Raw genomic sequence first — 25,271 nt, 5'->3', positions numbered from 1 at the left:
CCAAATTTCTTTCATTTGTTGATTTTAGTGTAGTAAAGAGCTGAAACCTTTTTTGATGCGGGTGAGGTTCATTTAGATTAATTATTTCACCTAAATACTAGGCAATGCTTTAAAATAATAATTAAAATTTTATGCTTCTTCTTGTACCAGTTGGTTTAAATCTGGCCCGAGTTACAAATTTTGAACAATCTTAAAATATTAATTCTACTACAGTAAATTAAGTGATGAGATTAATAATACTCAAAAATAGCAACTTAATGTGATTTTATATTAGTTAGATTTTAAAAAAATGGATAGATTAAGATAGAAAGTATATGTAATAATAAAGTTTCAAACATAGTTTACATAAATTTATATCACACATTCATAAGCCATTAAATAGTATGGGTTTCAATCTCAATTGATCTAAAATATAATTATTGTAATACGACAGGATGTTACACTGTCAAATGTCATATATTTTAAACTAAAATTATTTATCGATACTTCGTATCTATCAATGAAAAGTATACATCATAATTTATTGAAAATAAAAATTAGAGATAAAAAATCTCTGGAAATCATATTTCATTAAAAACATATTTCAAACTGTTTTTTGTAGTAATTACTGTTGAGTTTTATCAAAATCAATAGTAATATAATCTGTGGTCTAAAATACACTGACTAGTTTACAAAGTCGGCTGATAAGATATTTTTTGTTATCATCACAGCAATATTGCCCAAGAATGATGCTACATCCCAGTCAAAAAGTTTTCTTCACAAATTTCATTATTGTTGTGTACAACACAATTTTTGGACAAGGTTTTGTCATCATAATGGTTGAAACAAAGGGGTTTATTTGATTTGACTTTCAATAAACATACAGGTATAGGTATGTCATTAGTTATATTTAAATTACCCCAAAAATTTTTTATAACAAATTATTTATTAAATGTAGATAAATGCTCAAATATGTAACAATAAATTATGTATTTATGTTAATATTATAAACAGGTTTATTTATTAATAATTTCAATAACCTTTTTTGTATAACACATAAATTTCGGAATTATATGTCACTTGGTTAAAAGGGATGTAAGCGAAGATAAGTGAGATTTTAAATGATTTTGCTTTCCAAATGAGACAGAAGAAGGAGATTCGTCATGTGCATCTGATGATTTAGAAGATACCTCTTTAGCGCTGCTGCAAAAACAATGGATAATTAAAATAGCATCAAGTTACAACTAGAAATGAAAAATACATGTATAATTGATTGATTTTTTTAAAAATCTGCAGTATTGTCGAGAGATAGATATGTCATGATAAAAAATAATATACAGTGTTTTTACAGAATGTCAGAAGTTTCTACAGATGAATATTTGAACCAGGGTTATGGCCTCGTGACTAGTGTCGCAGACCAAGTGCAAACCCCACTCTACCACAACTTGATTCTAATTATCTAATAGTGAGTTATTTACAACTCGTTGATAATGGCCCTCTAAAATATATATATTTCGGTAAATCATTATTATTCTTAGAGGTGGGGGTCAGTGCTATGCAAGCTCCTGACATCACTGCGACCTGTGAAGATCTATTGTGGTGGGTCCCCGTGAATAGTTCTCGCCCTCCAAGCCCAGGTCTATAAAGAGCCTGGCTACTGGGTGGAAGGCGAGAGTTTACATTTTGCTAAAGCTCCCCTCCCAAGCCCAGATTCGTAAAATATCAGGCTAATAGGTAAGGGGCGAGCTCTTTAACATTCTCAGGTTTAACCAGTGATCCCCCGAGGATGAGACACGTTTTATGATATAAAGCCTCACATTCACATATAATGTGTATAGGTGTTTCCTCGTCTGCACTGCAGAACCTACATCTAGAAGTTTTGGAAAGGTTCATTCTAGCAAGGTCATTGTTCAATCTGCAGTGCCCTGTAAGGGCTCTAGTGATAACCCTCACTTGATTTTGGCCGAGCTTTATTAAGTCAAAAGCAAAACGTAACAAACAAAAAGTTACTCTCTGCTTCCTGGCCTTTATCTCAGCTCATTACGAGGAGCACATTTAGGTAACCCACATCAGGGCCTATTGGGGCGGTCAGAGCTCCCAGCCTTGCCAATTCATCAGCTGCCTTGTTCCTGTTGACGTTTGAGTGTCCAGGTATGGATAAATCATAGAATGCAAATATTTGGTGGCAAGGTGCATGAATGACTAGATTGTTCGTTGGAAAAATTGCATCGCTTCAGAAGGAGCCTATTTTGAGGGAGATTCAATAAATTTGGAAAAATGATTGATTTATTGTTGTTTTTTTTTTGACTCAGTCACGGTATTTATTAAACAGAATGTTTTTTTTTATTTTTTTATTTTTTTTATCTGCAAATATAATTTTCAGATATTTTTTTTTTTAATGCAGTAGAAAGTCAGGAGAATACGGAGGTTGTTCAATGACATTTGTTGAGTTTATGTTTGAAAATTCATTCAGAATTAATGGCTTTGTGAGACAGTGCATTATCGTGGTGCAAAATCCAAGAATAATCCTTCCACAAATCTGGCCTTTTTCTGAGGATGTGCTCTCTCAAACGTCTCATAACGCTAAAATAATATTGTTTATTCACTGTTTGGCCGTCTCATGCCCAAAACATCAAACAAAATCAGTTGAACCGATTCGAGAGAGATGTTTAGTTCTTAAGCTCTAATGACAATTTTCAAGCACTAATTTCTTCACTTGGTAGATGTTTTCTTCAGTATTCGACGGTCAAGGACGTCCAGGACAAGGCGAGTCTTCAAACACATGACGGCCTTCTGTGAACACTTTGCATATGAAGTCACCGAATAATTTCCGCAACATTTTCGATGAGTCTGAACCCGAAATTTAGTTTGCAACACTAAATTTAAGACAAATTATTTATTCAATTTTTTTCTCCATAGTAAAATTAATTGCGAGAGGGCAATCGAACTTAGCGTCAATATAGAGTACAGTTGTGCGAACTTGTGAGGAAAAAAAAAGGAAAATCGTTTACGTGGGCCTTTTAAATTACTCAGTCCCGGTATTTATTTGACAGATTGTAGATTAAGTACTTATTTTGCGATTAATTAATATGCCTACGTCCATTTTAGCCTCTCTGATGTCTCCATTCAACAATGCTAAGCATAATTCAACATTTAATTTTGAAGTGCATACCTATAAATAAATATTTATATTATTCTCCCACAATAAAGCTAACCCACCTAAACAATGGAAATGGATTATTTTTATTAATGTCGATTTTTCTAAACTATTATCTAATACATAAAACAAACAAACAAACATAAAACATTAGACAGAACTAATAATACTGTAGATAGTTAAAAATTCTCAAAAATAAAGTCTCTAAATATAATATCTGACATAATATACCAATTAAATTGTAATGATTGCAATTCAATTAATTCATTTAAAAACTAAAAGAAACTTTAATATTAGAGAAAAAGGACACATAAGGTGCCTAAATAATAAAAAAATCTGAATTTTCAAACCATCAATAAACATAATTTTAATGAAGACAAAATGAGACATGGTCAAAGATTCTACATGCTGAAAATAAAACATTAAAATTAGACACCCTAGAAATCTTAGAAATGAAAAGTAATAAATAATAATAAAAAAATATTAAATAAACAATATTTCATATAGTCCACTCCATCTAGTTTTAGTAATAAAGATCGTACCCCCCCCCCATGTCACACCTCCTACCTTTACAAATACAAAACACTACATGACAAAAAGACTTGACTTATTACCTCCATATGGTTAGATGTAATTACACTGAAAAATAAAATAGTATAATAAGCATTAGTAAAGTATACCTTGAAAGGAAAGCTTGTGTATCTCAAAACCGGTAAGTGAAATAAATTAAAAAATGAGTGTAAAATCAAAATTATTTTTTTATTCAGATAACAAATAAAAATACAATATTACAACTAAATACAATTTTTTTACATTAATTAAATACATATATTTACATTGACGTTTCCCATTACGTAAAAGAAATAAACTATTCTTGTGTACATAATTTTTATTTAACTTTTTGTACATAATGTTACTTGTACATTGGCGGGCTTATTGCCAAATGGCAATTTCTTCCAACCAACCAATAACAACCCATAATGGGGAGCGAGGTCTTATAATAGTTTATTTTATTTCAATTATTAATATTTTAAGGATAACATATAAAATTACAAAAAAATATGATGAAAAAAACGATGTTTTTAATCAGTGTTACATAAAGAAGAATTATACTTCTTTCTTAAATATATTGTATTCCTGACTGTACTTTTTATTATCTTTGTTCTTAAAGAAAAATATTCCTTTGTAAGAATAATGATGTTGTGCTGTAGATGTTTTTAATTTGGGAATTAAGGTATTACTTTTTATTTTAATTATAATTGAATTAATTGAAGATAGCGCGAATAATTATTAATGACATTTTAGTAGTTAGTAAAATAATATGAACAGTGTACCAGTGTATCAAAATACTGAATAAGGATTCGCATAATAATATTTTAATTGTTTCAATTGAGTGCATACAAAACAATGGACAGTAAAAAGATACTTACAGGTGCCTTGTCAGATCTTCAATGTCAACCAGCATAGAATCTTGTCCCATGTGTAGCTCATCTCGAGCAATTAGTAACTTGACTAAACTTTCATTCAAATATTCTATTTGGGTGTGTAGTTCATTAACAATAACCTAAAAATAAATACATAAATAGCACCATTGTGTTTTATAATTTATAAAGCAAGGTATGAAATACATTTTTTATCATAGAAAACAAAAATCAGCTTAAAATAATACATATCATCGCCATTCAGGCAAAAGTCACTAACCCTAAAAATGATAGTTTTGAGGTAAATATGCAATTCGAAGAGTAAAATTATGTTCTAGATTAAGAGGCAAAAATCACCAAGGTAACTTAGTTAGGAAAAAGTTGCATAAATCCGAATCATTTGATATGTTATACATAATTAAAACATCAAAAAATATTTCTTAAAATAAAAATTAATTTTCAATCACAACATTATGATAATTATTTGTAATATTTCCTGCCTCTCACTTACTCTTATAGCTTGCATTGTCCAGATTATAAACAAGCAAAAGTCACTTAACAAAATTTTAGCTAGCTTGGCTCATCAGATACCTTCCAGCAGTCTAATTCTAAGTTTGCGATAATTTAACACGAGCTCATGTTAACAGAATACGGATTTGAATTTAAGTTCGAAGTAAAGCGCGGCCGTGTTAATTTCAGCATTAACTTGTGATAGCACGGACTCAGATATGTTTTACTGTATCAAAAGAAAAAAGTTATCAAAGGAAGTTATTAAAAAGACATGAATGAATTATGTTGTGTACATAAAACCTCCAAAACACAAAAATCTCATTTTTCCTTGGTTTCCAAACTTTCGAATTGTGATTTCTCAAAATGATGTTCTTTTGGTTAGTGACTTTTGCTTGAACGGGGATGATGTCAAGTATGCAATATTTTTAATCCCCATTTTTTATTTATTTAAGTTCAGTAATTCATTCACAGTTCATGCAGCTCGGTTATAGAACTTTCTCCCATCATTGTACTTCTACTTAGTTCATTTTCAAATAATGTCACATTATGTCAGATACATTCATTAATTTAATGCAATCACAACATAATATATAAATAATTTATTAAATGTAAAGCTACGGCCTGTAGTGACACGACAAGGAATGACCCATGAAAGTGAACTTGCCCTGGCTTGCTAGAAAATCTGTGTTCAAGTCGGGGCACTTGAGTCAACATTTGTTCTTTTCTGTCTCCCATAGAAGACTAATATAAAGTTATTGGATTATTTGCCTTTATTTATTTGATTCTAATAAACAAGATTAAAAATAATATTATCAATTGAGTGATGACAATATAACCAGCGATCTTAAATAAAGTTACTTTATACCTGTAACTGTGCGACATTCATGTCCGTCAGCATTTGTCGTGAAACTCTTCTTCTGTCTCCAGTTAGCTGAACACCGGCCTTGAGGAGACTGCAGCGTAACATTTCTGTTATCGGAGAATTTTCTTGCTTTTGTCTCTCAATCTATAAATACCACAAAAACGCACATTTTATAGTTGTTCGCACAGGAGGGGTTGATCCTTGCTCTTAGTTTATAATGGTCATTTACTAAATGCATAACCGTAAAGTTATGACTATGTATGTTACAATTTAAGCAAATCACATAATATACGTGGGAAATGAACTAACCAAGAAACAATTTGATACTCAAATTTTACATTAACATCATGATAAATAATTTAGGCAATTCATTTACAATGTTTTTGTCACTATATTTAAATTTTGTAGACTAGATTTATTGAACCCCCAGAATTCATCAAAATTAATATATCAATAGAGACAATGAAATTCTCAGTGTATGGAATGTGAAAATATAGGCATTTACAAATGGATGTTCAAGCAAAGGCAGAATGGTAAACAAGTCATCAAGGTGATAAACCTTATAAATGTCAATCTTCTATATTCCCCCTTCTCAAACGATTTATCTGCCATCGTTGATTTACTGTCATACAAGTTATTGCTAATTGTAATTTTTTCCATGAAATTGTGGCAGGTAACAAATGAACTCATGAGAATACAACAACTTACCTCCATTTGCATGCGAGCCATTTCTTTAGCTTGAGCTAAGGCCATCCTTGCTTCAGTTTGTAGACGAGCTTGGCATTCAAAGAATGCAGCTTGTGTTGATGGGTTAGATATTAATGCGGGTCTAGCAGCGTCATTTAGTGCTAATGAAGATGGTCGTGTTACACCTGGAAAATTTATAAAATGTGTATGAGTAAATTCTTTATTCGGAATTAACACAATAATAACTTATATAGAAGTATGACAGTTCAATGATCAACACATTTTTCAGAGTGAATAATATTTTATTCATCTTCGTTTTCATTTTCCGACTTCCTCTTCAAAATTAAATATTTCGGAAATAAATATCTGGGCAAGTAGTGAAGGAAAAAACAATCTCTCTACATAAATGGTATATGCCCTCTTGGACTATTGATTAATTCACATTTTACTTCTGATTCAGCTTTCCTTTAAATTCATTCCAGATGACATTTCCTTCACATTCCCCTTTACTTCTTCTTCTTTGTGTGCCTTGTCAGGTCCCCCGGCGTTGGCGATCACTGTGGCGAATGTTTCCATGCATTGCGCTTTTTGTTCTTTTACACATACTATTGCAGAACAGTTCTTCGGCGTAATTTATTTTAAATATAATTCCAAAGCAATAATATGTTTCAGCAGACAATTGCATAGGCATAATAGATGCCTATTATAGCAGTAAAAGGACACAAGCCAGGCTATTTCTCATCAATTGTTTTAGCACAAATAGCAATAAATTATGTAAATTTTTATACCACCGTTTTTGTGAGTAACCACTTCAAGGGCCCTGAGCTTCAAAAGTCAGAAATTCCGAAATACATGGCTATGTTATACACAATAGACATATAGTTCATATTCACTTTTAGTAAAACCAATTGCAAATGGTGTTTGAATCAGTACAAAACACAAATTAAATATTAAGACTAAATAAACAGAAAAAAACAAACAAATGATATGTAGGAGCATAGGTTTTCGTGGTCACTTATCAATATGTATCTTTTTTGGGTGATCCAATGTTCCGGCTACCATTGCAGGAGCCTTCTTCAGGGTAAACTGTGTTTAAAAACAGTCAATATTTATAAATGTACAGACAACACATTGTATCAGTTAAATTTACAGTCAAACCATATAGTTTTCACATTTCTACTATTATTACTGGAAATGTGTTTGAATTGTGCAAAAAGAAACCAGCAAAAAATTTCTACAATTCAAAAAGCTTACCTTTACTCTTTAAATTATTTGGCATTTCTGGACTTTGAAAAGAGCTACTTGGATTGACAATGGTGTCACTCAACTCTTTACACTTGACGTTAATATCATCACAGATATTCTCATTTAAAGATCTGCCATCACACGCCAACTCAGATTCCGAGGGAGATTCTGTGTCTGAAGCTGTTTCATTCATGAAACAAATTTGGAGATTCATTCCTGAAAAAAACGAAAATGTGAATTTGATAAATGCTTGTTTAATTATATCGGGTATTAAGCCTTTTGGCCCATGAAAGTATAAACATAATATTTACATTCGTCTTTCAAACATGAAAATCATCGTAACCAAATAACAGTTTCTTTGTATTCAGTGCAAGTGTTGTAGAACACATAATCAGTATTACCGAATGCTTAAATTTCATCATTCCCCATCCAGCAATTTGGTTAAAGATATTACGTACAAAATGACTGTTTAGTGTTACTTTGTCTTTCTTTAGTGTATTTATACTTCTAAAATAAGAAGGTATTCTATAATTTACCACTTTGAAGGCGAGCATGCAAACTCGGTTTTCTACCAGGGCGATCTCCAGAAGTATAAAATTCATCCAACTCAGCACCCATCGCCAATCGGCGTCGTATCTCTTCCCTGTCATTGCGACGCTAAAATAATTTTTGGGTTTTTAGTAGTAATAAAAAATGAAAAAATGAACAAAGAGTACATACCTTACATTTGTAACCTTACATTTGAAAATAATTGAGTATCATCGTTTAAAGTGACGACTTTGTTAAACTTATGTAGCACATCAACTTCGAGAAAATCGACATCTGGTTGCATTTGTTCTGTCAGTATATTATGTACAAAATGTTAATTATTATATCAGGATAAGTTTATTTACTTTTATTTTTAGTACACCATTTAAAGCAGATTAAAAATATTTCAGTACTAAAATCATATCTTAAGAATGCGGAACTTAAATTAATATGTAAAGATGTTTTCAAATCAGACAGTTTGCAATAAAAAGCAACATCGTATTGTTTTGTACAAAACGCAAAAACCACAAATTAGAACATATTTGACATTACTTTGACAGCCGGCATCAACAACCGGAAACCAGTATTGTAAACAATAGAACAATATTGAAAATAGCCTTCCAAATTTCAATCAGAAGGTTTTTTATACGGGGTAAGTAGGATTTGTTTGGATATTTTTATGTGATAGGAACTTTTTAATGATTTCTGTAATAAAGTTGACGGCCTCATGGTGTAATAGTCAGTGCGTTTGCTTACCATGCTAGAGGTCTCGGGTTCGATTCCCGACATGGTTGATATGAAATATTTAGTTAAAGGGGTGTTTTCCCCTTAGAATATTTCATAGTCCCTGGGCTGGTACCTTAAGCGTAAGGCTGATCACCTTACCTTCATGTAAATAAATTATCAAGATACACTGCGATTGATGTACCAATGCAGTGCCATATTCACTATTAGGTGCGGAAAGGGAGTCATGATGATAATGATGTAATAAAGTTTAACTTGAGTAAGTATAATATATATATTTTTTTTAATTTTCATTAAAGTAATACGTAATTTATAGAATTTAATTACACTACCGAATTTAATTTTTAAAATTACAAATTAAGAGAACAATTAATATATTATAACTTTGTCATTTATTTTAATATAATTTACGTTTGATTTATTTTCAAATACATAATTATTTATTAATTATTATTTATTATTATCATTATATTACATACACAAAATTATAATTAACACAAAGTTGCTTTGACTGCCTAACTAGGGTTATTTACCCCGTTCTAAGACAGTAAAAAAAAAAAAAACAGTTATCAATATATAGAAACAGTTATAAAGATACAGGACAAAGTGAAAGACAAAGTAAAAAATGGAGTAAAAACATAGTAAATATGTACTGTAATGTAATATGTACATTAAAAAAACAAAGCAAAAACATAATGAAAACAAAGTAATAAATGTAGTGAAAACATAGTAAAAACCATTAAAAATTTATAATTACGTCTATGAAAATATTTTGAAACTCAGTAAAATGCGAAATTAAAACAGAATACATAGTAAGAAACATATTTAAAGTCATAGTAAAAAAATGAATGTATGTGTATAGCAAAAAGCACATTTAAAAAAAAAACATAGCAAAATACCGAGTAAAAAGAGAAAAAAAAATATTAAAAAATAAAGTAAAAGATGTAAAAAAAAATGCATAGTTAAAACAAATTAAAAAGTCATGAGGATCTTAAAAATTAAATCAGTAGTGATAGGTACTTCCTATAATTTTCTACAAATCATTAGGTACCCATCTTATACTTTATGAATAATGCATATTTGAATAAAAGTGATAATTAATAATAATTATACTTATACGATTACATATTTTCAAAATAAAAAATAAAAAAAACAATATGTATATCGTCTTTATTTTATTTTGAGAAAACAACAGCATTACAAAAATATTAACAAGTTATAAAACAGTTTTATAAGCCATTTAAAGTTTTCTACTTATTGAAAGACAAAAAATTTACACCAATCTTGGAATAAGTCAGAAAAAAAAAATAAAGGTAACTGAAACAATAGGCATGAATTGCATATTTTAGTTACATAATTATCATTGATTGATTTGGTGTTTATTTTGTAGAACTCCATATTTAAACTTATAATATAAAAAATCAAACACTGATACGAGTCTACTGAACACTTTATTTTATTTTTACAAATATGAAAACCAAAAAATTGTGACAATTGTTTCGCCTTGTTAGATCATTTTCATACCTAAAATGAAAAACCCGAAAAAAACTGAAAAAACTGAAAAAAAACGAAATTTTATATTTGTAAAAATAAAATAAAGTGTTTAGTAGACTCAAATCAGTGTTTGATTTCTTATATTATAAGTTTACGTAATTATCAATTATATAGGTATATGTATTACATGGTTTAGTGAATACGTTTTAGACTTTCAATAGATTTTCTAGTAGTGTGCCGGTATACATTTATTCTAAACTTAAACAAAATAAAGCAACATCGACAAAGACTTGATTATAAAAGTGTAGTATTTATTATTATTATTATTTATCGTACTAGATACATTACTCTACATATTTCACACTTTTGCACGAGGTTTTTACATAATATCTAATTTACTTTTTTGAAACATTGTTTTAAAATAAATTCGTTTTATCCTAACATTATGTTACCAAAGAAACTATTGTTTAAATATCCGAAACTTTTAAAATTGTGCAGCTTTAATGAAAACCTTTTAAGCAAAATGAGTCTTATAAAAATGTGTGCGATTCTACGGGTGTGACATTAAACGTAAAAAACGTGAGTTAAAATAATCAAAGTTTAATATTATACTCTCACTTAAATCAGACCCCCATTTAGAAAAAAAGACACCCAATCATATTGTATAATATAATGGTATAAACAAATATTATGAAATGGGAAAAAACATTTCTAAAGAAAAAAAAAACAAAATTTAAACTGAAGGTTAAGAAATATATGTGTTAAACAATTATTAAATGAACATTGTTATTATAGAGTTTCGTTGGCTTCGTGGTGTAGTGGTCAGCGCGTTTACCTACCATGAAAGAGGTCTCAGGTTCGAATCAAACTCAATTCGAAATATTTATTTGAAAATGTGTTTTTACCCTAAAATATTTCATGGTCCCTGAACTAGCAGTATGTAACAAAACAGCATTGAAGTAACAAAAATGGTCAAAATACGCTGCGATTGGTGTATTAATACAGTACCCTAAGTATTAAGTGCAGAAAGGGAATTATGATGATGTTACAAGAGAGAAAAGGTTTCCAAGCGAAATGAATTTTATGAAGAGCCAATGAAAGTTTTTGGTAGGTATACGATAAATAATCTCGTATTTCATTTTTTATTTAAATTACGTATAAACCACGCCAAAATATTAAAATTTATTAAAAAAAACAAAAAACTTTAATTGGCTGTTCTGAAAAGTTGATACATATCGTTTGGAAATTTTTCCTTTCAAGCGTCGATATGTTTATGTGTGCCCTCAGATTAAAAAAAAAATGTTTTTCATTGCAGGAGTTACATAAGGTAACATTGAAGTTATCATAATTCCATTATTTTTTTAAAATTTAAAGACCTGCGTCCATTGCAAACAAAATAAATATTATGACTGACCACTGGACGATTGACTTTCGAGAATTCACTTACGGCGTAATAATGTCTATTGTTCGGCAAAACTTTACATGATGAATACATTTTCAATAAAACGCACTGAACACAACACGTATCTGCTACTAACTAGTTTTGTTACAAATTTGAAAAATGACTGTCTGTTTGAGAATAAATCACATTTTCGATACATAAGTAGATAGATATTGCACCGAACATGTACGAAAGTGGAACATAGTCCGCGCGCGTCATGTCAAATGAACTCAACATTTCCGTATAACATATTATAACAGATAATAATTTATTCCCGTGGGATGAAACGGCCGCACTTGCATTAGCAATTCATGTGAAAATGTTTACGTCGGTGGATATTTTGATCTTAATATGTTTAACATGCTTCCACTGCCACTCGTAGGTATGTTGTATTACTAATACTTATCTTTGTATACGTAGGTATGTAAGCAATACCTAGTAAATATCTGTGTGCGAGAGGTAAACTACGGTAACTCCAAATATGATGAAATTGAGTTATTACTATGTCGAAACCAAATTGTTCGTCCTCTATTACGAGGTAAATAGCATCAACTCCTAATTTCTTGAATATTTTTTTTTTGTAACTTAAATATTTACTTGCTTATTTTTTTACTAAAAATCATAAAATAGATTTTGCTATTTCCTATAAAAAATACTTTACTATTGGTTTATCAAAAATCTAAACTAATTAAAAAACATTAAACCATATTATCCTTACTACAAACATTTTTATTTTTTATTTATTAAAAACTGAGAAAAAAAACAATACAGTATTAAGAACATCTTTTAGAAAATAAATTTACTTTTTTATGAGAGGCTTTCCTCTCATAAAAAAATTCCAGATGTAAACATCTTTCGACAAATTAGAGATTTTTGTACTTTAAAAAGTTTAAAAATCTCTAATTTACACGTGGATACTTTCCACAAAATACCGCGTTAAAAAGGTCAATAAGTTTACGTTACAAGTTTCCTTGTATAAACATCAATTCAGTATTCAAGAAAAATGAAATTGTTTACTATTTATTTTACCTTATTTTTTTCTTAAATATAACATGTCAATAAAATACTTACTTAATAAAAATTCCTAACAAAGATTATTCACTGCCGCCATCATATTATTACGTATATTAAGTATATTATACGCTAATAACGAAATTCCAATAACGGCCATTCCAATAACGAAAATTATCATTATTATATATTCCTATTAAGTATTGTTAAATTAACGTTCAAACCATTTTTCAATTTAATTTTTGGACGTTTATTTTTAAGCCGTGTAAAATGAGGTTACAGACAAATTCAATGTAATAATTCGTATTTTACTATAGTTTTTGGGTGTTGTTACAAATACTATGCAACTCATCTGGCATCATTAGCAGGGATCTTGCTACCTACAGTGGGTCCGAATATTTAATAAATCTTTCTGTTAATGTGCTGGTGCCTGTCGGTGGAAGCAAGTAAACATAAAATTTGAATGATTTTTATGGAAACGTTTTGCTACGCACATATAGGCAAAGTTGTTTAAAGATTTGAATGAACTTCACAAACATTGAAGTCATCAGACTGTAAACGTACTTTTTGAAAAATAACTTTCTAAAATTAAAAGGGTTCGGTTCCCAGTGAGACCAAAATAAATAAATGTGATTTTTCGCATTACCATCCCTATCCACACCTGGTGGTGCATATGACAGTGGACTGTAAAACCAAATATCTCATATCCAGATCATCTGTTACTTAAAAGTAAGGTTACCAGTCTTATGCTTCTACAGGGACAGTAAAATATTGGATTGTAAAAACATATTTTAAGTCTAATATGACAGGAATCGAATCTAGGGAATGAAGCATTACGAAGCGGACTCATGTCCACTCGATTTTATTTTCGGGATTTTTATCTGAGAGTTCCCACCGAGTCTAAAACATTCGCAAGCGGTACTTGTTCTATTTGACAGACATGACTGTATACTTCACCCCCCCCGGAAAAATATGTAATACTATCAATGCTTTATTACTGATTAGTTTTCCAAGTATAAATATGAGTATATCAATAATAATTTACCGTCCTAGCGACAAAATACTACCAAAGTTATGTGTTAATACTTACTCTCCTCTCCTCTTCTCTTGCCGCTCGCAAATGATTTTCAATCGCATCCAAGTCAATGAGAGGCATTGCTGTTTCAATGTTATAAACGTCAAATCCATCTGCAATGCCATAAAAAATCAGTAAATTAATACGTTTGCAGTATTGAAAAATTCATCCATTTTTTATGGATCAGTAAAAACATAATTTAACTTTTACGACTTGAATAAATAAATAAATACACCGGCTTGTTCATGACGTTTTAAAACAATTACTTGGGTTAAGATTTAAGACGTGTAATTAGGATTTGAGAAAATGAAAGGCACGGTGAATTTCGCTTATTTTTATAACACTCAATAATAAAAAAAAATTGCCTACCTGAAGGCGCTACAATTTTGATTTTGCAATCCAAAGGGGTTCGCTCGTTATCGGCATATTTATTCCTAAAATGTGCTTCATCCTGCATTTCATTATGGAGGAGATCTCTGAAATAATATTGTTATTAATACAACATATCATTTAGTGATGTACGCGGATAAAATTAAACTTATTTAGCATACCAACTTGAAATATTTATATATACTATATTTGCAATACTTCATTTACAAATGCGATTTCATAAATAATTTCACAATTTGTATTTTCATATGCGATAATGAATTATTGCGACAAAATGTAAACAAAACATTAATCTCAATTTTTTTAAGCTTGGGGTAAGTTAATTGAATACATTTCCATAATAATTTAAAAAAATATTTATGTTTCATGCAAAAATTATAACAAGCAATTCTTTAAAAGTACAGGTTAATTTATAAATTATTATAATATATTGGTTTGTATTTTAATTGGGTAATAAAATACTATTACCATTATTTTGTATATTTAATAATATGAGAATAATTTATTTTTATATATGATATTTTTTTTACGTTGCCTTCTTTGGAATTTTATTATTTATACTTTGTTTTTCTGGATTGTTATTCTATTGCAACACATGCTATTATAATTGAATTAATTTTACTGTGATTTTTTTATTGTTAATTATTATAGTTTATCAAGGGCACAGCCTAAAAAGCCTTAAATTGTTAGTAAATTTCTTTATAGAACTATATTATTTGTTTACTTCTCAAACTTTCAAAAACTGGAAATAAATCAACTCTCGTTGGGAGAGAAAACCAGTGTAGCCACTGACCTTGGTTGGTTTATATATTTATTCAAAAATGTTTAGTTTTAAAATCATAATAAATAAAATAGAAATTGTCGTACTTATTGTCAGGTGGCGAACTCTTGTTGTGATTTACATTTACAATATTACCATCAACATTAGACTCGTTACAGTTCATGTCAGTAGTATGCATTTTCAACTGAGATTCTTCACATGTAGACCTTAAAGCGTCATCAACTAAGGCCAAACTGTCTAAATACCTATGCTGATTTTGGAATAATTCCTCTTTTGCGTTCGTCATGTATGCGTCATCCATATTTAGATTGATTTGGTCAGGAAGGTCTTTAAGTTTGTTCGTCGAATCGTCATCCAAGTTCCAGTTCTCCGATGCGAGAATATTTTCTCCGCTCAAACCAATCCTATGATTCGAAGATATCGCACTAGATAATTGATTCAATACATCGTCTTCCATTGCAAATTGTTGATCTACATAACACTTAATCACGTTATTTACGACTTCGCTAATGTTTTCAATAGTGCTAGCTAAAGGCTTTTGAATTTCTTCGTAAATATCCCGTTGCAACGCAATTATATCATCTTCAAAATTGGATATCGGTGCAGCTTCTTTACAATACGTAATATCTTGTTCACTATTATTGCGGGCGATTACTTCTTGATTGCAGTCTTTTGAATCAATGCATTCACTGTAAAGAAAAATGTCAGTTGACACCTGAGAGGTGCAAGAATGGTCTCCATTAGCTACTTCGCCGTCATCTTCTTCGTAGCCAATCCTCGCTCTTCTTTTCAAAGGATGGTTTGGTATTTGTATTACTTCGCTTCGCTTTAAATTTGTGACATTTTCAAGAGATTCTTTTTCCGTATAATTCGCGTCGTCGTTTTCTAAATTGTCTTCTTGACTGGATGCGATATTTATATTGTTGTTTGTTTCCCCAAATGAGTCTGACTGTTTTATGTGAGTCAGTCTTGACAATTCAAACTGATTTTGGTTAATGATGTCGACATTTGAAAATATGCTATTTTCATAAGAATTTGGACTTTCCAATGGATAATCCTAGAAACGAGAATAAGCAATTATGTTACTTTTTAAATATTATAAATATATTTGAATACGACTCTAAAAAGTTTTGCTATAATATGGTAAAAACGTTTTTTTTAAAAACCTGGAGTGTATAGGCTAAGTGCTGAAATCCAGGATAGTTGGGATTGTGAATTCCTCTCGGCAATGGATGTTCTTCACTATCATGAATGTAAGAATCATCACTGTCGGAACCTTCAAACATCTTCTCATCCTCATCGCGAGGAGTGACGTCGTCCGAGGAACAACTTCTCTCAGTATCTATAAAAAGATATTTAAGATATTATTGTTATCAAAAACATTTTTCACTTTGTGGTATGACATTTTACACTTATTTGTTAATAAATTTGTATAAACCACTTATTTTTTTAAAATTACACTTCGACCGGTTTCGAGGTTACTACCTCATCGTCAGGAATTTAGTTAGTTAAATTCCTGACGATGAGGTAGTAACCTCGAAACCGGTCGAAGTGTAATAAAAAAAAATTAAGTGATTTATACAAATTTATAAACAAATAAGTGTAAATATTTAAGATGCTAAATACGCTATGAATTTCCATCTGGTTTTAATATATTTATTTTTGTAAAAAATATATGTATCGTGTTATCAGCGCTATGTTTTTACTTCTTACTTCGCGTGTGACGTCACAAGTTCGCTTCGGTGAGTTTCTGCTGATTGGAGAATTGGCTTCCCGTAAACCGGAAATCTATCATTGGTAGATTCGGAAGAACAATTGACGTCGTTTGCAGTAATTAGTTTTTATTCAAATCATTATTCTTATGTTTTTCATACATTTTTAAGAAACTTCACGGCACAATAAAGAAAACGTGTGTAAGAAAACAGTTTCTATATCCAATTTGCAGTAGCACTGAACTTCCTCATTGTACAAACAGTATTAATTTAATATATTAATTTGTACAGTATATTTAGTATAATATGAAACCTCACCCCGGAAAAATTGTGATTTGGATTACAAAATCCCTTCTTTATATTGTTGGATAGTAAGTAGACATTTAAATATTGACAAAAGATTACTACAACACCACAGTAAAAACAAAGGTTTTTAAATAATTTTTCCAATCTTTTTTCTTAAAACTCCGCAAATTAAATGAAAGCATTACCTTCATAGTTGAATAGAGCCTCGTCTGTTTGGTAGTCATAACACCCTTGTGATATATTTGAGAAGTATCCATCTGTATTTCCGCAACTATCTAAGAACTCGGAATTTGGTATAATGTCTCTCTCTAAACTACGGCCATACTTCAGCTCGTACTTCATGTAATGGTTCAGATGCTCGCTTATACTATGGTGTGTGTTATTACCCAAAGCGATGTTGCTATCTCTATAGGTAAGAAAGAGAGATTCGTCACCACTTATGTCGGTAATGTCGCGTCTCTCTGGTCGCATTTCAACATCATTGTTTTGCCTTAAGTTTTCCGATATTGTAGTATTACTATCCCTATTGTCTATAAATCTTTCATAATTATCTCCTCTCGGTATAGGATAAGCGTGGACTTCAGTATTCATCCAAGTATTAGATTGATATTGACCTTGGGGTACGTTTCCATTGTTACCGAGCTGAGAAAAATTTAACTCGGGTTCTTTCAGAAACATTTCGAACGTCTGCAACAGAATATACGATACAAATTATTAAACACATTTCGGAGCAGTTTACAGCAAAAAATAATATTTTATATAAAAAAGTATGTATTTGCGTTTTTGTGGTTTAGGTACACAAATTAGTTCAATTAGTTACTAGATTTGAAAATGGGAAATAGGTAACTTGTGGTAGAGTTAAATTTAAACTTTGGCCTCCAATCCGAAGTCAGGAACGCTTCCACCACAAGTTTACTAGTATCATTAATTCAATACTTATTTGAGTTAAATTATGGTGCGTTTAAATGGTTCGATTCTAAACTACGGTTTGAAAATCATAAAAAAAAAAACAAATCTTTACTCAAATTAAACAATTTACGAATAATGCATTTAATTTCTGACATAAAAGTAAGTGACGTACACTGTTTTTCTTTTATATCTATAATGTATATTAAACGTTGCGCAAAATTCATCGTCACAAGTAGTTAACTAATATACACACAACTCGTGTCCAGCGGTTAATATAATTTTCACGAAGCCGGTATCACGAAATATCGCGGTTTTGTTTTGAAAACGACACTTCTTCCACTTTTCACATTAATAAGATCACAGACTAAAATCAATATCGTTAACCTTATAGCCCGCTGAATTTATGAATACTGTGCGGACGCAGCTTATTCCAGTCAATTAATAAATTGAATATTCGCACAGCTATGTATGTGAAACACGCTCGTTTTGTTTAGAAACTTCGAGCGATGACAGACACTGGCGTACATAGGAAACAATAGTAATAATTAAGATTATGGCTTTGGGGTTTTCCTCAATTAGCGAGACTCCGCCCAGAGCGACGGCGGAGGGCGGAATGGGAAGATTGGGAAGACGCAGACGGCTCTGCGCCCGCCGCGCCGAGCACTGCTGCCGCCGGCCGGCGCGGCGGCGCGGCACGGCGCGGCGCAGGGAGTTGTCCGGTTGTTCCGAAGTTCCGACCAAAACGAGGTAAAAGCATGCTCGGGAATTGCCAACGTCAAGGCGCAGAATTGCGATCATTCAAATATTGCTTTAAAATCTTCATAACTATCTTTCACCGGACAGATTTTTTCGAGAAGAGAATACGCGTATAGTGTTTCAAGTACTATTAACTTCAATTGACTACCTAATGTGATCACACAGAAGTTACATGATATATAACTTGTTTTGGGATAGTACATAGATACAAATTAATATTTTACTGCAGTAAACCGTAACATGAAGACACGACAAAAGAACATAAAAGGATATTGAAAGTTGAAATATTAAAATATGACATAGAATTACATTTAAGTATGTAAGTCGTAATCGTAAATTTATTGAAAATAACGTGAACACAATTTACACATTAATCAAATAAATGACGCTGTCTTGTATTTTTTACTACCTAACTAAAACTTTCGCGGTTGTTCGACGTGTCCTTTAATTGACTTTGACCGTGTGAAACTATTTGAGTAAACTTTTAATATCACGGCAATTTCAGATTTGGAATAACTAAATTTATTTATGGAAACATAACCGGATTCGTCGTTCTATACATATACAACTGGATAGTCGAAGACGTATTTGGGAGAATAAATTTTTGCGCAGAATGACACAATGTTATCTTTTATAAAATATTCTGAATACAACTCTTTTTATTTTAAATCATTTTATATGGAACTGAAAACGATATTTTCACATTATATATTGATTGCTCACCTCTAAATTATTAACAATATTTTGAGTTTGTCCAAAATTTTGTAGACAAGGACTGAATTCAACTCCCTGGGGAGCTGTTTATGTTAACATATTACAACAGAGATGAAGAACATAGATGAATGTGGATGTTCAAATATGGGCAGAATGGTGAATGTTACACAGTGTGTTAAGTGGCCACTTGAACCAGCCATTGACAGGTCACAAGCCCTGTAGACGCCTAGACTTCTGTATTACTTAAATGTTCTAAATTATTAATTTCATTATTGATATTTTTTTATAAAAACATTATTTATTGAAGAATACACCACAGAATGTAGGTTCGATTTTCCAATTTTAATGAGGCTATTGAAGCTTTTTTACAAAATATAAAAATACGTATGGTTTACGTTTTCATAGAAATTTTATTCACGGGTATTACTTTTTCAAACACCAATGTTACGTTTAATAATAATGTAATATCTAAAAGACACAGTTTTACGAATCTTACATGCTCGTATAATAATTTACAAAATAAGAGGTGTATAAAAGTAGATCTGTATAGATTTTTTTTAAAAACATGTACCTTTTATAAGATTTATTAATTAGTAAAAAAAACAGCATCAAGCCGAAAAAATGCGCATTTTTCATAAAGATTTTTGACTGTACCAATAGGTAACCTGCCAAATCTAGAACGTAATTCTTCTGCGGAATAAAATGCCACACATCTTGTAATACATGGTCAAAGTACGAACACTATGTTCCTGCAAACATATCTCTGTTTTTAAGATGAAGTTAAATAGGTACATTTAAACTTTAAAATGTTTCTGGCCAAGTGCATAAAATATAAAATATTACAACAGAGATGAAGAACATTTTAGAGAAGGTAATATGGAAGTTGAGGCATCTACAGGGCTTATGACCTGTCATTGGCTGGTTTGAGTGGCCACTTTGCACACTGTGTAACATTCACCATTCTGCCCACATTTGAACATTTATATTCCTTCAATTCTTTCATCTGTTGACGTTTTCGAAGTTACAGAGACAGATGAAAGAGAATTTTCATCATCATCATTTCCTTTCTGCACCCAATGGTGCATAGGGCACTGCGTGGTACACCAATCGCAGCATATATTGATAATTTTTGTTAAATGAAGGTAAGATGATCAGTCTTATGGTTCAGGTGCCAGTACAGGAACTATGAAATATTCTAGTTGTAAAAACACCCTTTTAAATAAATATTTTGTGTCAACCATGTCGGGAATCGAACCCGAGACCTCTTGCATGGTAGAAAAACACGCCGACCATTACACCACGAGGCCAACATTTTTCAAAATACTTTAATGTTAATTTTTTTAATACGAAATCGGTTTAAAAATCAGAATCATGAACTAAATGTTTTAATAAACATTTATGCATTGTTACTTTTTTCATTGCGAAAATTATCAAGCACACATTTTTTTAATTCTTGCAATTTCTTAAAAAATGTTTTTGTTGTTAAAGTTCTTTCTAAAATTAAAACATACCTACTGTGTGTGTGTGTGAGTGTGTCTTTTAAAAAAAAACAGAGTTATTACTTTGCTGCACTAAAACGACTATGGCTTTAACAGTTATAGCTCAAAAATCAGTGATAAGAGTTTTATTAAAAAAACCATACCGAAACCCGAGTGATTCGCTCTTCAAAGAATTTCAAGTGCTGGATATTCGTTAACAGTATATATTGAGGTCAGTAGCGGTCACGCATCTTAACAGGGAAAAATGCGGAACGGTTTGTCATGTTTATAATACTAGACACTCCGATAAGGATCTGATTCTACAGAGAGGAGTTAATATTTTTTTGGCTCAAAGGCAGCAATATTATATAGGCCCGAAGATATATAACCTTATCCCAGATTCATGGACGTGTGGTGGGATTACCAGGCTAAGGAAGGTGTTGACTATATTTTAAACCCATATTGGTCGGAGGGAGTCAGAGATATTGTTGTCCGATATAGAAGGACGTAAGCTGATTTCTTGTTTTCCTAGTAATGACTTAGGATATAGAGATTTTGGTATTATTTATGTTTTCATTGGATATTTACTATTTACTTTTAAGACTGAAAAAACACACATAATAATAAAACTGTAATTACTTTTTAATATTATATTAAAATACATCATTTCCTGCCTTAGAACGGGGAAGCTATCCCTAGTTAGGCAGTTTAGATGAACCACCAGCAAAAATAAAAATTATACATGTTTACTTTTACTACTTAATTAATTTGTTGTATGAATAATTCATTGTAAATTGCTGTAATAAATATCTTTAAAAAAATAGCCATTTTTTGAAAATATTTTAGTATCCGTGTGTGCCGTATTTTAGTTATGATCGAGTGACCTTTTAATTCTCGCGACAAGTTACTACATTGAATACGCAAATAGTAAGTATGAAATAGTTCTCAGGAAAAGTATTGATTTTTCCTAAGGGCAAGTTATAATATCGGCCATAACACGCATCGCGCCATAACTATAATCCGTATACCTACTCGGTATATTGCATTGCATGGAAAATAAATATCCGCCTCGTGATCGAGGGTTAGGTGTTTGCCTACCAAGCGAGAGGTATCGGGTTCGATTTCTGGCATGATAGATTTTTTTATACTGTAACATTTCATAGTTCCTGGATTATAATGTCATATGAAGAGTAAGATCTTACGCAGTATATATTATTTGTGTAGAAAAAGTATGTATCAACTGCGAGAGCACCAATAAGTACCGTATGCATCATTTAGTGCAGATAAAGGAATAATGATATATTATCAGTTTTGTCTGCTTGAAGATAATTGACTGAATCTATCTGTTATATGTCCAGCTTAAAAACTAACACTTTTAATATATATTAATATTAACTACATTAAAAATATTTTCATTTAATTTTAATTTTAATAGATTTACGGATAAAGTTAATTTAAACATATATTATAATGAATACAATCATATACAGTAACATAAAACAAGAAACGCAACAATAAAAAGACGAAGAAGACAAATAAGCATATTGTACAAACATTATGGGATCCAGGTTGATCACAGATTTAAGGAATTTATTGAGTATAATTAATATTTTTTTAGTTACTAATAAAGTTATTTAATTTACAATCAAAATAATTCAGATCCTGATTTTCATGAACAAATCTGAACATTGTGGGTAGAGGTTCCTGGAAACCATAGTTATTCTTACGATGACCGAGGAACAGAATTTCATTATTCCGGGGTTTACGTATTTGTTGGAGAATAGTTGGGACATCATAATATAAACCATCGAGTATTTTTTAAATGCAAATTAAATCTGCATTAAATCGACGTTTTGAAAGACGCGATAGATTAAGAAAAAGTTTTATGTCAGTATTGTTTTAGATGTTTCTTGTGATACCTAGTTTGTAAGAAATGTTTCTTATATATTTATTCGACACGATTTATATGAGTAACATATAAAAAAAGACCGTACTATAAAGGCGTATTCAAGAATAGGACGAACCAGAGCAGTAAAGTGTATAAAATACATAAAACTTTTAAAGCTTTAGCACAAAACTCAAAATATTTATGGGTGAAGTAGGTATAAAGATTTTTCCATTTTAGAACTATTGGTAAATCTATAATGTATTGTACTGTTGTTTTTTGTTTTATTAATTCTCAAACAAACAAATAAAAATGTGTACCTACCTAATTTGCTTTTTGAAAATTATAAGAGTGTTTTATTGTAGAACATTAAAAACTTCCATAGCCGAATTTTATTTGTAAAAACACGAAAATAGTTACTATTATCAGGTACAATATACGTTATATAGGTATTTATAATAGCATAGGTCCAACATGTACTTAGAATATGCCGTAGTAGTACAAATCATAATATTAACTACTTCAAGACTGCGTTAAATATAAAGTTATAAACTCAGTCTCCATGTTATAAAGGGTACTTCATGTTTATTTAATTTTTACTCAAAGCGGTAGATTTAATTAGATATTATTTATTTTATGAAATACCCAGTAGATAATATATTTTACTTATGCAATAATAATTATCATACTATTTTAGTAAGTAGTTTCTTATTATTTTACAGTTTCTCCTTCCAACTACTTCATTACAAACTTAAAATATCTACGCTATTGCTTGTATCTTGCATGCACATAATATGTTGATTTATTTAGTGTGCGTCCATTTTTCAACGCTTATCGTTGATAAGCATTTTGCAAAGCATCGTTCTTCATGAAATATTCGAAGGTTGTCTCGATTGCGTAGAACAGGCGCTAAATGCATGTTTTTCTTTTCATCCACATGTTCATTCATATTCAACGTTCGACATGACCTCAATCCATAATTTCTTTATACTATTTTTTCTAATCTAATATACAGAATCATAAAAAAAAACGTTTTCATTCCCCGGTATATCGGTAATTATATTTTAATGACTTAACATTAGATTTGACACTGGAAAACATATATGAAGAAAATCATTACACCATTTTTTACAAATTTAGCACGAAATGATTTTCTTTGTATTAGACGTCTATATTTTTGGAGCAACCTGAAATATTTTGACGTCTTTTAGAAATCATCTTTCCAGCCTTGACATCATAAATATTTGGGCGGATAAAGAGTAATTGTGTATAACCTCACCTCTCTTCAATCGATCACACAAAACACTCACATAAACGTTGTAGAGGACAGTGCAACGTTTTGCTGTAAAATTAAAGATTTAAATTCACTCTGACAAATCCGTCAAACCCTTCGTCTTCTATTTTGTTTCATGCCAGATACCACTGGATACACTGGATACTGGTGCGGCGAGGCGCGGCGTAGCACTCGCGTAGAGCGCGGCGCAGGCGTAGAACATTCCATTCGAACTCTTAGATCGTATTGGTTGAACTGAAATATTTCCTACGTCAATGAATCGGTTAAGTAGCATGCGTGTATATACAAATAAATATTAAGTACAAATACAAATGTATATATATTTTCGTTTTTCGGTTTCGTATCGATGTATCAATTAAGATGTTTAAACATTATATCAAGAAAATTCTGGTATTTTTATTCATATAACAATACCTTGGGCGATCGAGGGGACCCCCTTCACCGGGTGGTACAAGGCAGCGGTTCCTAAAAGGTGTTCCGCAGGACTCTGGGGTTCCGTGGAAGGTTCACATAGAAAACCATAAGTCGACATTATTTGAACCTCAAAAAAACCTTGAAATAATATTTCCCAGAGGAGTTACAGGAATCCAAAACATCAATATTAACTTAGGCGGAGTATGAGAATTCATCCTCTCTAAAATAAAAATTTGAATCAGCTGATTCATACTTGAATGACTTTTTTATTGGACTTAAAGGTGAATAAATACCCTGGAATCGCTGAGAAGGCTATAATGGTTCTGCTTCCGTTTGTATCGACTTACCTCTCTGAGATTCAGCTTACGCCTACACTAAAAACAAGTTCAGAACTAGACTGGATGCCGCTCCAGATGTCCGTATGCAACTATCGGGCATTAAACCTAAATTTAGTTCTATTTAACTAAAACTAAAAAAA

The 25,271-nt window shown here is 30.9% G+C and overlaps 1 protein-coding gene across 10 annotated transcripts; it reads right to left on the bottom strand.

Annotated features, from left to right (window-relative positions):
• Positions 1-591: 591 nt before the first annotated feature.
• Positions 592-24,518, bottom strand: Schip1 (Schwannomin interacting protein 1). 10 transcript variants are annotated; one of them, XM_088228604.1, is made up of 13 exons: positions 18,637-18,917; positions 17,529-18,030; positions 16,492-16,667; positions 15,412-16,382; positions 14,524-14,630; positions 14,170-14,267; positions 8,398-8,518; positions 7,871-8,077; positions 6,638-6,801; positions 5,933-6,073; positions 4,567-4,700; positions 3,751-3,775; positions 1,040-1,182 (listed from the first exon to the last, which is right to left on the bottom strand). In XM_088228604.1, exons 2-13 carry the CDS (start codon positions 18,019-18,021, stop codon positions 1,174-1,176), a joined length of 2,646 nt encoding a protein of 881 aa, XP_088084730.1. In that variant the 5' UTR covers positions 18,022-18,030; positions 18,637-18,917; the 3' UTR covers positions 1,040-1,173. The 10 variants fall into 10 exon arrangements, with proteins under 10 accessions (XP_088084734.1, XP_088084728.1, XP_088084726.1 ...); XM_088228602.1 differs by lacking the exons at positions 3,751-3,775; positions 18,637-18,917 and adding an exon at positions 24,365-24,518 and having other exon boundaries at positions 698-1,182; XM_088228600.1 differs by lacking the exon at positions 3,751-3,775 and having other exon boundaries at positions 698-1,182.
• Positions 24,519-25,271: the final 753 nt, after the last annotated feature.

The sequence above is a fragment of the Micrasema longulum genome, unplaced genomic scaffold, assembly GCF_059751315.1.
Source record: "Micrasema longulum isolate JH-2025_06_02 unplaced genomic scaffold, ASM5975131v1 h1tg000597l, whole genome shotgun sequence".
Taxonomy (NCBI): Eukaryota; Metazoa; Arthropoda; class Insecta; order Trichoptera; family Brachycentridae; genus Micrasema; species Micrasema longulum.
Note: the sequence above shows the minus strand (reverse complement) of the source record. Positions and strands in the feature narration are given on the sequence as shown.

Bases quoted from the DNA above. Each gene is read 5' to 3' on its own strand.
- Schip1 (XM_088228602.1), bottom strand. From the start codon at position 18,021: ATGTTTCTGAAAGAACCCGAGTTAAATTTTTCTCAGCTCGGTAACAAT. The intron at 14,631-15,411 runs GTACGACAATTT...ATATTATTTCAG, and splicing joins AGTTCGCCACCTGACAATAA to AGATCTCCTCCATAATGAAA. The intron at 6,074-6,637 runs GTAAGTTGTTGT...TGGTATTTATAG, and splicing joins TGGCTCGCATGCAAATGGAG to ATTGAGAGACAAAAGCAAGA.